At 34.6% G+C, this 15,649-nt stretch overlaps 1 protein-coding gene across 4 annotated transcripts in view; it reads left to right on the forward strand.

Annotated features, from left to right (window-relative positions):
• The window catches only part of PHKB (phosphorylase kinase regulatory subunit beta), a 351,182-nt gene that overhangs the window by 295,068 nt on the left and 40,465 nt on the right, over window positions 1–15,649 (forward strand). For 3 of the 4 annotated variants that reach the window (XM_036927463.2, XM_036927465.2, XM_036927466.2), the window contains 9 exons: window positions 1,524–1,607; window positions 2,135–2,239; window positions 3,432–3,514; window positions 3,730–3,820; window positions 8,449–8,510; window positions 8,592–8,754; window positions 9,914–9,995; window positions 12,374–12,431; window positions 14,567–14,657. In XM_036927463.2, the coding sequence (XP_036783358.2) occupies window positions 1,524–1,607; window positions 2,135–2,239; window positions 3,432–3,514; window positions 3,730–3,820; window positions 8,449–8,510; window positions 8,592–8,754; window positions 9,914–9,995; window positions 12,374–12,431; window positions 14,567–14,657 (819 nt within the window). Of the gene's footprint in view, window positions 1–1,523; window positions 1,608–2,134; window positions 2,240–3,431; window positions 3,515–3,729; window positions 3,821–8,448; window positions 8,511–8,591; window positions 8,755–9,913; window positions 9,996–12,373; window positions 12,432–13,541; window positions 13,633–14,566; window positions 14,658–15,649 lie in introns of all 4 variants that reach the window. The other variant, XM_036927464.2, reaches the window with a different exon arrangement.

Here is a 15,649-nt window from a genome sequence, read left to right on the forward strand (position 1 = left end):
CATCAAAGGGGCTTATGAAATTTCCTAGTAGAAAAATGTTCAGATTGAAATACAACATGCTGAAATGATGTTTGACCTACTATGTATTCTCACATTTCATAACAGCATTGAAGATGAGCAAATAGGTAAAATATTTGATACAAAGGGTAAAATTCTTAATATATGAAGATCTCTCACAAGTCAAAAAGAATGACAAATACCTAATAGAAAATGGAACAAATGGAAAAATTTATAGGATATACAAATAGCCACTAAGTATAGGAAATGATCAACCAAAAATTATTTGAATACAATAGTTTAAAATGAAATATTATTTTGATCCAAGAGAGTGACAAAAAAGACCTGTATGTGCACTGTTAATGCCAATGTAAATTTATCCATTATTTCTAGAGGGTGGATAACCTGGCATTATGTTTCATAGAGAATATGTCTTCCTCTCTTTGATTCAGTAAGTCTAAGAAATTAACCCACAGAAATAACAGTACATTGTGCAAAGATGTTTATTGAAATAGTTTGAAATAACAAAAAATTGGGAGCTTCCTAATTAGGGCATAGGTGTTAAACAGAGTAAGAAGGCTTCTTGATTAAGGCTCAGCTCTAGCACTGATTAACTCCTAATTCATTCCAAGACTGTCTGCCTTTATCTTATAGAAATTATGAAAGTTTCTACTTCACTGTGGCACCCTTCCCTGTTTTCAAATAGTTCTATAGATATTTTTCCCAGTCTTTATATTTCTTCAATCACTTCAACATTGAAATGTAGAATTTATAGGCTCAGTTTACCATCTCCAAACTGAAACACCACAATATTAAGTTTTTAAAAATGAGACACCAAATAGATTGTGTAGTATATGAACACATTTATGTAAATATATACATAATGTGTACATATGTGTGTTAATATGGGTGTATATTTTTCTACATACTTTTTAAAATCTGTAACCCAATCTACACTTCAGGTGTTTATTAGGGATCCACAATAAATTATACTCCTTTCAACATACACCAAAGTGAAGCAGCTGCTGAGGGGTTGTAAGAATAAACAGGACCATATACCTAGAGCATATGGCTTAAATTTTTCATAAAATTCACATATAATTAGAAAAATCAATAAAGGCATTTCCATGTTGGTGGGAAATACTTGAAAGTAGAAATCTAGTAGGAGATGTATGGCCTTATTTTTTAAAACTTTTATTAGCCATATTTTTTATCATACAGGGAGCATTTGTCTCTGTGTTCTTTTACAAATCAGACAGAACCAAGCAAATTGGACATTTATGACAGAATTTTAGAATGCTGCTAAGTGGATCTGCAAAAGTTTTGCTCTCAAATCTCAGTGCCCCCAGATCTAAGTTGATATCATTGGCTAGCTTGTTTTCCTACAAGTCTATTGAATACAGTTTTCCTGGTCTCTTAGATCAGAAATTAGCAAGGCAGTCAGTAGTCAGTGGGGAGAAGGGGGAAAAAGAAAGAAAAAGCATGGATTCTTACCTGATTCTAATTTATAAATTTGTTTCTTACAGGCTTATTTCCACCTGGGTATCAATGAAAAATTAGGACTCTCTGGAAGGCCAGATAGGCCCATTGGCTGCCTCGGTACATCTAAGGTACTCACGAAATTTCCTTGTAGAGCAGTGTTCAGATTATAATACCACAGACTAAAATGTGTTTCACTTGCTGTGCATCCATTCTCACATTTCATTATATACTTGTGCTAATTATCTGAGTTACTGTTTTCTACAAGAAAATCTTACTTGTTTTGTGTGAGATCACAGAAGTCCTCTAGGAATGAATAAGCATCTCACTGCAATATTATTTCTATATGTTGTGAAATACCTGATTATAACAGTATTTATTCAAACAGAAGCTCTTCTCATCATACCAGAGGTGGGCTACTTTGTATTGTAGCATACAAATCCAATCAAGAAACTTTACAATTTCTTAATATTATGCATATTTCATAAGATAGTATTTGATTTATTTTTCTAGAATTAAACATCAGTTTTAATTTTTATTAGAACTTATGCTACTGTAACTCTGCCTTTGGTCTGCTTTGTGTATATATATATCTATATATATATAGATATATATACATATATATAGATAGATATTTTTTTTAAATTATCCCTTACAGATTTATCGCATTCTAGGGAAGACTGTGGTTTGTTACCCTATCATTTTCGACCTAAGTGATTTCTACATGTCGCAAGATGTTTTGCTGCTGATAGATGATATAAAGGTAACTTTAGAACAACATTTTATTGAAATGAGATGACTTCGTTCTACTGACTTTATCATGTGTTATTAAATTGAGTGCTCCTATTTAATTGGGTGTCTATGACACAAGTTAGCACAGTATAAAATATGAAAGTACAATACATCTGTATGACTTTGGAGAAAGAGTTAAATTACTTGCAGCATTAGAATAATAGATGGAGACTGTTTCATATGAAGTTGTATGACTTTACTTGATATCCCTTTCTACAAATGGAGTAAAAGGATATAGTTTTGAAAAGCAGAGGGGAAGCCATTTTAAAAACCATGTTCATACAACAGTACTAGTTTATCTCTTTTTGAACAAAAGTTGAGTTAGCAAATATTATATTTATGAAGAATGTCAGATAAAACCTCAGCTAACTCATAACATCCAGTAAGTTAAAATCTTCTCCAATCTCTTTTCCATTTTCAGAGTAGAGAAGCTCAGATTCAAGGTCCAGAGCATGAAGTATGAAGCCAGATTGCATTTGTTAAAATACTGGTTTTGCCGTTTACCAGCTATGTGATCTTGGACAAGTTATTAAGCTTCTCTGTGTCTCTGTTTTCTCATCTGTATAGCTGAATAGTACTAATAAGGCTGTTCTGAGGACTAAGTGGTTAATATATGTAACACACTCAGAATACTGCCTAGTACATGGTGAAGTGTTATATAAGGCTTGGATATAATAATGATGATGATGGTGACAGTAGAAATTGAGTCAAATAAAGAAATCTCTCCACATTTCTGATGGTTTGTGTAGATTCCATCTAACTTCTTCTACCTGCTCTAATATAAATCCACAGTAATGTGGAGTGAGAATTAATCTTCTGGATGATAACCCTAGGTTGATTTTTCCTTCCTGGGACCATTCTTGAACTGTATTTATTAGGCCACCAGAAAAAAAAATCAGCCTTAAAACATGTGTGCTCTGTGTACTTTTAAGAACAAAGTTTGAAATTAAAACAGGTTTCTAGATGAACTTGTGTGTGTGTATTCATACTTGTATATTTATATGTATTAGAACATTTCTACCCCTACATAGTCTATATAATCCAGGGTTTGTGACTTATCTTGATATATGAGAGTTTTGTTGGCCCTTTGCCACTAAAGGTCAAGCATGCTGGTCAGCTCAGATACTTTGCCTTTACATCCTGCCTCATTCTTATTTTGTTAGAATGCGCTACAGTTCATTAAGCAATACTGGAAAATGCATGGACGTCCACTTTTCCTTGTTCTCATCCGGGAAGACAACATAAGGTAGGTTGATGAAGGAAGTGAGGTGCATACATTTCACCTCCATTAACACTGACTGTGACCCTTTTAGAAGCAGGACTCCAAGTGTTATTTTGTATGCCTCTCAGCATTGTGGCAGAGTGTTTTGCATATATGTGTAAAGGGCACTTAGTAATAGATTATTAATTTCTCATTCTGTTTTAATATGTACATTTTATTTATCTGTTTATATTTTTCAGAGGTAGCCGATTCAACCCCATTTTAGATATGCTGGCAGCCTTTAAAAAAGGAATGGTTGGAGGAGTCAAAGTTCATGTTGATCGTCTACAGGTAGTCTTCTGACTTTCAGTGTGTTTCTGTTTTAAGGATAATTAATTCACAGATACAGCTGTATTTCTTAATATATGTTCTATTTAAGGTTTTTGTTTTATGGTTTTATTCTGTACCTACCTTCCTGCTCCTATTATCTGATCCCTCCAGTCTGATGCTTGAACAGTTGCAGTGGTTTCCCGAACAGAACTTAAGACTTTAATAGCTCATCTCTAACTTCAGTTTTACATTTGAGGAAACAGGGGTCCAGAGTGGTGAAGTGACCTTGTGCCTACAAGCCCAAGATACTGTCCTTATTCCACAGTAACATCCAACCTGGAGATAGTTCTTGTTCCAATTGGAACATTACTGCATTATCTTCACAACTCCTAAATAACAGAGGCCCTCTGTGTTTCCCTGTTAGCTGTAACAGGCTGTCTGCCCACAGTTATCTCCTACTAAACACAATTTTTGCTTCACCAATACAAATTAATTAATGTGTTCTGAACTTTCTGAGGTTTTGTCCCCTGCTCACACCACTTCCTCTGCCTGGAATAACCTTCTTTTTTTTTCAGAAGCTCTAGGCCATGAAGTCTTACCAGATTTTAAAGGCCAGTTCTATAAATCACTCAGACCAGAAATGACATTTGCTACTTTAACATCCCTTTGTGACCTTTAACCTAAATACTCACATTGCAGTCTATCAGTGGACCTAAATAACTTATTTCCTAGTAAAAAACATTGTGATCGTTCCATAGATTCTTTCCTAAATACTACGTAACAAAGAGGAAAATTTATAAAGCAAGACCTTTGTAGGCAATGCAATAAATGTTTAGTATGTTTGCTTACATATTCATGGAGCTTATGTTTGTGTACTTGATTGATTTTTATCCCTTTCTCCTTATTTTCTGTTGCTTTGATTTTTGTAATGCTTGCTGGCACAATTTCTTTGATATTTATCATGTAGCTCCTCTATAAAGTTTTGTATTTTGGCTATCATGTTTTTAATTGTCCTTTTCATAATATCTTATTTTCTGGATATTATTTTTTGTCATATTTTTCTGAAAAGATTAACCAGAGAGTTTTGAAATTTTCTTTTCACATTATTTCTTTTTTCTGTTTTTTGGTCTCAGTCTTTCATTTAGAGGCATTTGTCAGATGTGTGGTAATCTTTAGCTATACATTCATTATTAAGAGTGAAGAATAAAAAATTTATTGTAACCTGTGTACTTGGAAACAAGGATTCTTGTCATGATGAATTCATTTATATAAGATGGTTTGGTGGTAAGGTTTACCCTTTTTGTTGGGGTAAACCCCAGGTGTCAATATCTGGAGTTTTTTTCTTCTGGCCTCTACAGTTTACCCAGAAAATAAACATCTAACCTCTTGCTTGAAGAATATATGTTTTGCTTCCATGTCCTGAGAAAAGGGTGAGGGAAGGGAGCCAGGGAGTCCTACTGTGCTGTATACAGTCTTTCACTTAATCCATTGCTTAATCTTTGTATCTCCTGCTCTCTGTTCCTTGTACCCTTGAGTAGAGAGTCCTTAACCAGAGAATAAGACATTTCGTCTTGCAAAACTGAAACACTATACCCATTAAACAAAAACCCCTCACCACTCCCAACCCCAGCCTTCATCTTCCCTTTAATATAGTAAGTGAAAATGGCAGCTATATGCTTCTCTCAGATTTTATTTCAAGCCCTTTCAAATTTCCATAGCCAATGAACTGCAATCTCTCTCATCACTGGCCTCACTGCCGTCCCTGCTTCATTACCCAGGACATCTTCCTATGCTATTCTTTTCCAGTCCTGCTTTCAATTCCCCAAGTATTTTTGGTAACTACAACATCTCTGAATGTAATTGGAATTTTTGTCCTATTCATACTATTGTTCTATTCTACAGTTGCCTTTTTCCTTTTTTTCTTCTAAGTCATACTTTAATTGCATAATTTAGGTCAATGTCACCTTTTTAGTGAAGTCTCCAAGACTGGAATTAATTTCTCCTTCCAGTGTACTTCTGTGGCATTTTGCTTGAACCTTTGCTTTGACTCTTGTTTTAGGTGTAGCTAGTTTCTTTTGCCTGCTTCTCTCTATGGGTTGAAAATTCTCTTGGGCCAAGCTTTACTCATCTCTGCATTCCCAGAGTATTCTTCCTTCTACTACTGTCTCTGAGGAAAATATGTAAATATTGGTTCATTGATTCAACAAATATTTTTTGAGCTTCCTCTTTAGGCAGTTGGGATATAGTGGTGAAAAAATATATATACAAGGTTTCTGATCTCATGGGACTTATTCTAGTTGGGAAGCCAAACCAAAACCAAAGCCAAGTGGGGATGCAGAATGTTGGGATGAAGAGAAAGCAATCTTAGGTAGGGAGTTCAGTTGGAAAGGGTTGGGTAGGAGATAGTTAAGTATTAGAGTATAGGATACCTTTCTGAATATTATAATATTGCATTTGACACATATATAACAAAACTAAATTATTTAATTACCATCAAAACTAAGGTACTAATGCTTACTAAATTAATTATAAGTATAATGTTTTTTTATAAAATGAATTTAGGAGCCTCTGCAACCAAATTTTTAAATCAAAAGGCATAAAGATCATTAGTGAAATTTAGAATTTGTCTATTAAATTAAACATTTAATTTATGGACAGAATTAGTATATAATGGTGGGTAGGCTAATAAAAATAGAAAATAATCAAAACTTTTTTCTTATATTTTCAGTATTAGCTGTCAGCTTTGAGAATTAAATAATTCTTGATTCTTCTCTTTCATACCCCATATTACAATCCACTATCAAGTCCAGTTTTCTCCACCCTCAGATTATATCCAGAATCTAATTACTTCCCACCATTTCTAGCACTAACATCACGGTGCAAGCTACCATTATTTCTCACTTCTTCTAAATTTCTACTGACCATAAGACAATTAGCATCTTCCTACTCTCGTGATCATAAGGCAGTTAGATTATGTCACATATCATAAGCCTTCAATGACTCTCTTACAAAATCAAACTCAAAGTCCTTCCAGTGGACAATATGCTGCCTGTGATCTGGACCTCCTCCTCTGACCTCATCTACCACTCTCCCCCATCTATTGCTGTCCTCCTTACTGCTCCTAAGCACACCAAGCATGCTCCTGCCTTGCGCTTGCTGTTCCTTCAGCCTTGCACTCTCTTCCACAATACTTCATTCAGTGTTTGCTTACATGTCACCCTATTGAGAAGACTTTTCTGATCACCTTATAAAATAGCAAACCTGCTTCCTTCTACTCCCCTGCCTAGCACTTCCCATCCCCTACCTTTCCCATTTCTACTTTGCACTCATCATCATCTGATGTAATGTATTTAGTTATTTTGTATGTTTGTTTATTCTCTACTTCCTACACGTGCCTAAGCCCAGTTTGAAGAGGGCAAGAATTTTGTGTATTTTGTTCATGCTATATCCTCAATACCTAACAATGTCTAGCATATCATGGGTGTTCATAAATATTTGTCTAACAGATTAGCTAGAGAGCAAGATGTGTAGGTATGAGCCTGCATCTTAAGAAATACCCCTCCACAGACTTTTACTGTGCTTGACACTGCTCTCTGCCCAGGTGCAGACTGCTCTCAGACCCTGACTGTGGCTGGGGCACATAAGAATTGCAGATCAGTTGTATGTTTGGCCTTCCTTGCTCAGACTCTGCAAGGAGGCTTCAGTATGATTTCTGGTAATATATCCATCCTGACATTTGTAGTGGCTATTTGTTGATGATCTTCTTTGTTTATGAGTTTGCACCAAAGGGGAAAGCAGCACAACTTTGAGTGATCAGCCAATAAGAACAACTTCCTTATGTCATGTTGCTTCACATTTGATACGAACAGTGAAAAAACAGAGAAAGTAATACATATAAGACAGTTTTGATAGAAGAATTGCTTTATTTTAAAAGTAATTTATGGCTTGTTTTTTATGCAGTACATTTCTCAATTTTATCTGACAATTCATCAGATAATTAGAAGTGACACATATTACTAAGGGTCATTGTGAGTTATTCATTTAAACTATTCACCATGAACCACTGACAAACAAAAACTATGTTTGAGTTTGGACTCATTTAGCTTGCTCAGCCTATAATCAGTTGAGCTAATGGCTGCCAGAATGTATAGAAGCACTGACTTTGATAAGCAACACCTTCATGATCCTGAAGAATGAAGACTTGGCAGTATACCATCACTGGACAGCCCTGACATATGTTACAGTAGCATAATCCAAAGTGTGATTTCACATTGTCTTGCACCCAAACAATTTTTATATTTTGTGTTTTTTCAAACTTCAAAATATTTTTAACATTTTAATAGGTACTAAATTTTAATTTCAGCTTTAAAATTAATGCCCACAATTCTAAGGACAGAGAGAAAATATAGTTCACCTTATGTTGACTTTCCTATTATTATGACTTGTGTGTTGTAGTTTGATCTATATATTCTATTTAAGGGAGTTTTGTTACATGTGAAAACCTATGATTTTAGAATGCTTGTTTAAGAAGTTATCTAAGATTTATATATATATTTTAAGTAAACTCTTTTTTTAAGTATTACTTACCTACAGAAAAGTATGTGTTGATAAATTTAAGACTTGTGAATCTTTTCTCAATCACATTTCAGACACTAATATCTGGAGCTGTAGTAGAACAACTTGACTTCTTACGAATCAGTGACACAGAAGAGTAAGTCCCTTTGGATTATTGTTGTGTCTCTTGAAACTACATTAGAAATGCAAGAAATCTGAAACTTCTTTTAATTTCTAGGCTTCCAGAATTTAAGAGTTTTGAGGAGCTAGAACTTCCAAAACATTCAAAAGTCAAACGACAGAAAAGCACCCCCAATACTCCTGAAGAGGAGCACCAACCAGATATCACCATTAATGAATGGAAAAACAAACCCACCCATGAAATTCTTCAAAAACTGAATGTGAGGAAAATGTAATTCCCTCATGGCCCTGAGTGAAGATCAGAGCAGGACTTCCCAGGGACAAGCCATATCGCTTTTTGTACTCTCAGAGAAGGTAGCAATTAACCTGGAGGTAGATGGCCTGTCTAAACCCGGGGCAGTAATGAGAGATTGTTCTCATGGTCACACATTAGCATGGATATTCTTAAAGTTGCTTAGGAAGTGAGGGTAAGTTGGGTTGTCTTGGGTATGAAAATATTTATGAGCTATTAAAGAAGTTATGTCAGTGTTAGTTGCCTTTGAGATCTCCAGATTTCTCTTTCAGTGCCTTTCCGCTCCTTTTCCCAGCCTAGATCTTCTCTCCTGCCCTAGTATTTAGGTCTAATATTTGCTTTCAGTCTCTGCAGTCACTGAAGAAAGTAATCCTATAACCACATCCACATGAGTATTATATTAGCAACCTAATGTTTTACCTTCCCTAAGGTTCTTGCATTTTAAAAGAAGAGGGTTGAGGCTAAGATATAGTACTTACCTAGAGAAATGAAATTCTAGTGATGGAACTATTAACACTGTGGTGTCTTGTTGGGCCATTCAAATATGAGCAGGTAAGCTAAATATACATACTACCAGACATCATCAGTTCTTGTTATTGATTGATATTTTCTGTAGATACACATAACCATGAATCTGATATGGTAGTATAAATCATATAGCATCGTGTCCTGGTATATAATAAGCACTCTACACATGTCCCCTCCTTTCATCCATCTCTTCACAATGAGTTAATAAGAAAATTCTCCCATTTTTGAATAAGTAAAGTCAAAAAGGGAATGATTAAATGACTTGGTCAAATCTCCTAGAGAGTGTCAGAATCACTATTAATACTTGTAGACAACATATTTTCTGTCTATTGCTTATTTCATTTCCTTGGAAATTTAATTGTTAAATCTTACCCTAGGAAGGCAGCTTGTCTACCCTCTGTCTCTAAGCTATTTCTAAGATGAATTGTTGTATAATGTCATCTTATGCTTGGTAGTAGATCAGTGACATTATACCTTTCCTCAGTTCTATAGCAGAATACTTCCTCTCTTCATCATGTAAGTTTAGTGATTAGTTATCCCGCTGTGGTAACTTTCATATCCATGTAATTCCAGTTACTCACAGTGGTATGTATTTTCAGGACTGCAGTTGTCTGGCTAGCCAAGCCATCCTGCTTGGTATACTGCTCAAAAGAGAAGGCCCCAACTTCATCACAAAGGAGGGTAAGAGTACATGTCTAAGAGAACATTTTTAAATACTAAGACCTTTATATTTTTCAATATATATCAAATATGCATAAATGAATATCCACTAAAGTGTTAAAATTTATTTGCTCTTCTGTTAAACCTCTTTTTTTCTTTGTTTTTTTTTTTAACTGTTAAATGGAAAATGTTCATTCATACCGCCTAGCGTAGAATAGACTGTTTGATATATGGACTTGTAAATTGCTTTCATGAAGTAATGCCTGATTATTTCTCTGATTACCTGAATGGTGTTGGGGCCTGGATTCTGTCTGTGACTGTTAACTTCTGATGATTCCACAGTTGCTTATTGACTGCTTCTGTTTCCAGTTTTATTTTCTGCATGTTTTCAAAAACAATATTGAATCATTATAGCTATAAAAATTAGCTCCCTCATGGTCTGCAGCAGCCATTTGGAATGGAACATGCATTTAATATAGTATTGTGCTCTAATGATTGTAAACAAAAATATATCATTTCTAATCATGTCTGTGTCTACTCTGCACTAAGGACAAAACCAGTTATCCACATTTGTATGTTGAATCACTACTCTAAGGAATCTTTGAATTCTATATCATGGTCTGCTTCTAGCATTTTGTAATATAGAATCATATACATGTAATAATTATACTATGTATAGTATATACTTGAATTCAATATAGTATAATCTTTGAATTCTATATTATGGTCTTCTTCTAGCATTTTGTAATATAGAATCATATACACAATAATTATGCTATGTATAATTTATAATATATATAATATAGAACTATATATTAATATACATTTCAAATACTTAATGTCTAGCCACTCAAAGTTTTGACTCATCTGAAAGTCCTCTATCCAGAGGGACATGTTAGTTTGGTTACAACTAGAAATTGAGTCAGTATTCTAAACAGCAATGTAATTAATAAGATTAATAGTTTTGGTAGTGAACTAAGGATAATTATTCAAAGAAGATCTGCATAGTTTTTGCATTACTGCATCTAAGAGATAATCTTCTTGAGTATTATACATATAAATTGAATAGTCTTAATTTTCTTAATACCAGGAAAATTTCAAGCAAATTTCAAAAAAAACTGTTCATGTTCATTACTAGTCTTCAAATTTTAAGTACAAGCAGAATCCAAATTATATTGAGGACATTAATTGAAATTTATACTTTAACTAAAACAAAAGGATTTTTAAAAAGCAAATTTTTTATTAGGAACCTAGAATTCAGAATGGTTATTTTAGTAGTGCTTTAAAATAGAACAAAATTTATATAAGATACATGAATAAAGTACTCACCAAAATCATTGGCCCTTAAACAACATGGGGGTGAAAGGCACTGACCCCCACACAGTTGAAAATCCATGTATAACATATGACTTCCAAAAACTTTAATAGCCTACTATTGACTGGAAGCCTTACCAGTAACATGATAGTCAATTAACACATATTTTGTGTTATATGTACTGTATACTTACAGTAATAAAGTAAGCTAGAGAAAATGATTTTTTCAAGTTGTTGCACATCTCCAAAAATTTTCCAATATATTTATTGAAAAAAACTTGCATGTTAAGTGGACTCATACAGTTCGAACTCATTGCTCAAGGGTCAAATGTAGTTTATATGAAAATGTGGAAAGGATTATTTTTAAACCACTTTCATAAACAGGAATAATACTCATCTTTTACTTAGATATTTGACTTTAAAGTTTTTGATCTGTAAAAGCTTATGATACATTGAAAATCATAAGCATTTACAGAATCTCTATATAATTTTATCCAATTTGTTATAAAGCTATAAACACAAATTCATGGTAAAATGATAAAGATATTTATCCTTGTTTCTTTTTTTTGGTACTCTGTCCTGTCATATGGTTGATTTACTGACAAACCCATTATGAAGCCAGATAATGAACTCAGTTGTGTCTTTTGAGCACTATTATATATTGAAATGATACACATAATAGAGTCTCCATTAAGTTTTGTTGAACAGATAAATGAAGATTCATATATTCAGAGTCTACAGTATTTGTTCAATTTGCTATATTCTGTTTTTTGTTTTCTGCAATAAATTTTTTATCTGTTAAAAAATTAGATTGCATACTAATTAAGAAAACAGTAAATTTCAGGAAATAAAGTACTCACCAAAATCACATACTCAAACTAAGTAGTAGCAAGGGCTTGGGGACATTCTTACTGTGTTTGGGTTATGTATTTGAATATGTCAGGCAATTCAGAAGAACATTGATGGATGTGGATTCTTTCTAGTGGAACAAAATGAAAATCAAGAGTGATTTCTTTAAAGGAGAGTAAATAATATGCATTTAATTAAAAGCTGTTTTAATAAAGATTCTACTATCCAATGTCTAGGTACTGTTTCTGATCACATTGAGAGAATCTATAGAAGAGCTGGCAGCAAAAAGCTTTGGTTTGTATTAGTGTCCTTGTCATTATATTTTATTTGTTGTGTTGTTATATTCAATAGCCTAGAGATAATAGACCAATCTTAAAAATAGTTGTATTCATCCTAATATTTACTTTTAAACTTTGAGGTTATAGCACTTGGATTCTGTTACTATCTGCAGATCTGCCTCCATTCCATTGTACCATGGCTTTCTTAAAAATGTCTGGGAATAAAGACCTCCATAGGAATAGCACCTGGATGGAGAGTATTCTCTGGAATGATATGCCAATGACTGTTTCCTACCCTGCACCTCCTCTGTCCAGCAAGGTGCTTTAGGTTTTATTTTATATTCAGGAAACCTGTTCTGTTAGCGTAGGCCATGAGGACAGACCAATGGTTCACTTAATCATAGGCAAAAATAATAGAAGGCAGTTCTCTCACCACTTAAGTTAAATGAATCGAAGTGTTATAGTTGCTTCATGAAAAATAACTAGTATGTTCTGTAGAGGTAGTCTCTTTCCAGGGATTGAGGAAAAAAAATTTAGTTAAGTTGAGATAAAATTACTTCAGTTCACAATGGAGTAGGTATGCCTAAATGCATGACCCTCTACATTTTGAAGTAATTCCAGCAGTTTTACTAGTAGAATATAACATTGTGAAAGTTAGAGTGTATATATTTTTTAATGACCCATTATTATCTAATTTTGAAAAAAATAAATCTCAAATAGTGCTGTAAGAAACTCCCTCAGGTTTCCAATGTCTAAAATAAGGGGATTAGACAAAGCAGTCTCTAAGGAGTATTTCAACTCTATGATTTATAGAAAATATAGATACAAAAGAAATAATGTAATAATCCTATGGTTAAATCTCAAATTTTCACTGTAAATTCTCAGCATAGTTAAGCATGTAAGTAGATGTTGCTTTTTTAGCCAGTAAATCTTAAATACATCTGTAGTCTTATTGTCTTATTTTTGACAAGGCAAACCTGATTTGCTTTATCTATTATACTTGTATTTTACGTAAATTATTAACTAGCAAATCTTGAGAGTACTGACTTTTATGTTTAAAAAAACCAACTCCTGAAGTTTTGTTTACTGTATTTTCCCTTTTGTGGCTTTCCACTGACCCACCCAGGCTGGCGGTACGCTACGGGGCTGCCTTTACCCAGAAATTTTCTTCCTCTATAGCCCCACACATTACTACTTTTCTGGTACATGGGAAACAGGTAACATACACAGAATGTGGGAAAACTCAAGCTGCTTGAGATGTGTGGGCTTATTTGCATTCTGAGGGTTAAACATGTCTCTGGTCTTTATAGTGTGTGGATGAAAGCTTCTCTAAAAGTAGGAAGTGTTTGTTTCACTAACTTTATCAGTTATTGACTTGATTTTCTACTAGTCCATCTATGTTGAAATTAAGGAATATAAATGCTTTTTGTAGGTCAGCTTTCATGCTTTCATGGATATCGTGAAATACAAGAAAACAGTTTTAAACCAACATTTCTCTTTTTGTTTTCTCCATCTAAAAGTTCCATATGAATTTTAACTTTTGAGGGAAAAAATGCATATTTGCATGTGCTGTGCTTTAAAAAAATCTGCACTCCCTACAGACTAAGACTTTTTCAGAAACATAAAAATAGCAGTGTGAATTCCTTCCTCCAACATTCTGACTTTATCAAGAAAAAAAACCCACTGCTATTTCACTGTATCACTACCTAAAATTGAGTACTAAGTGAGTCCTCTAATCCAGGGATTTGGTTATCTAGGCACCAAGAGAAATATGATTTAAAATGACTATAGGAATAGATGACATGTATCAGTGACAGACTTCATAATAAATTATTTAATGCAGGTTCAGAATAGTCAATTTCTTCTCCTACCCCATTCTTCATCAAAGAGATAGTTAAGCTGCCTTTTCTTCTTTAAATTGATAATGGCTTGAATAATGCTCATGACAGAGATGAGAATGAGGAATCCCTGCCTAATTCTGGATAGTCCTATAGTCTGGGAGATTTCATCTGTTAGGTCCAGGGTCCTGGGCTCAGTGTTTCCTCTGACTTCTATGTGAGGACCTAATTGTGCATATTTTTAAATCTCCCCAACTAGGGGTCCCATTTATTCATCATCTTTTAGATGTGTCAAACTCTTCTTTGCCCCCAGGTCGGTTGTACGCCGTGCAGCAAGTCTTTTAAGTAAAGTAGTGGACAGCCTGGCCCCATCCATTACTAATGTTTTAGTGCAGGGCAAACAGGTAAGTATCTGATTTTTGGACTCTCACTTGGTCACAGTCACAAAGATTTCTGGGTAGGATCCTTGCTTTTAAATCTGGCAAGCCTCAATGTTATAGGCCTCTCAGAACCACATTAACAATGGCTCAGGCACTTCTACAGAACACTCCTTCCCCAAGCAAACTCTAGTTTTAAAGATGTGGTTACTAAATAGGCCATTCCTTTTTCCTGCTGCACCTCAGAGCTGTAATTTTCAATTCCTATGTTAACTTGAGATGAGTGAAGTTACTGACACAGAATGTGGAATAATAACCTACTGAAGTACTCCAGACAGGTTTAGGATAGGCAGAGTAAAGACAGGTGAGTAGTGAAGGGCACATTTTCCCTTCTATTCCACATGAGATTCTTCTCCCCCTTATAAATACTTTGGCTCCCCCAGATCCCACTAGGTCACCTTGCCATCTAGCTTCTGCCTTCCCGCCATGGCCAGCTCTTGTTAGCTCCTCCCACAGAGCCATCTTCAGTTAGCAGTGGTCCCTCTCTCCTCTGGGTTCTCATACCAGACATTTGACATTTCTCACAACTGCCCTGGATCCCAGTTCATTTGAATATGTGTCTCTCACCTCAGGGTAGGCTGTGAGCCCCTGGAGGTCAGGGCCCAGGTCTTCTCCAGTACCTGTCCCAGTGTGCCCAGCATAGGGCCTGGCTTTGAGCAGGCACTTGGGGAATGTGGGTTGAATTGAGCCTGTGCATGTAGGTATGCAGAGTGGGATGTGGCTGCTCATTGCTTGTTTTGTTTTCTTTATGCTCTAATTACCTGGCTGAATCATCATTTGGTTGGAATGAAAACCTGTTTGCTTTCTTTCTTGTCTTTGAGATATGTGTACTTTATTGTATTTTCTTGACAATTAACCTAGGGATATAATAAGCTTCAATAATATGAAATACTTTAAACCTCTTTAATGTAATCAACCCATTGCTCATATTTCAGGGCTCTTAATTCATTAAAATTGAT

Source organism: Manis pentadactyla, chromosome 15, assembly GCF_030020395.1.
Source record: "Manis pentadactyla isolate mManPen7 chromosome 15, mManPen7.hap1, whole genome shotgun sequence".
Lineage (NCBI taxonomy): Eukaryota > Metazoa > Chordata > Mammalia > Pholidota > Manidae > Manis > Manis pentadactyla.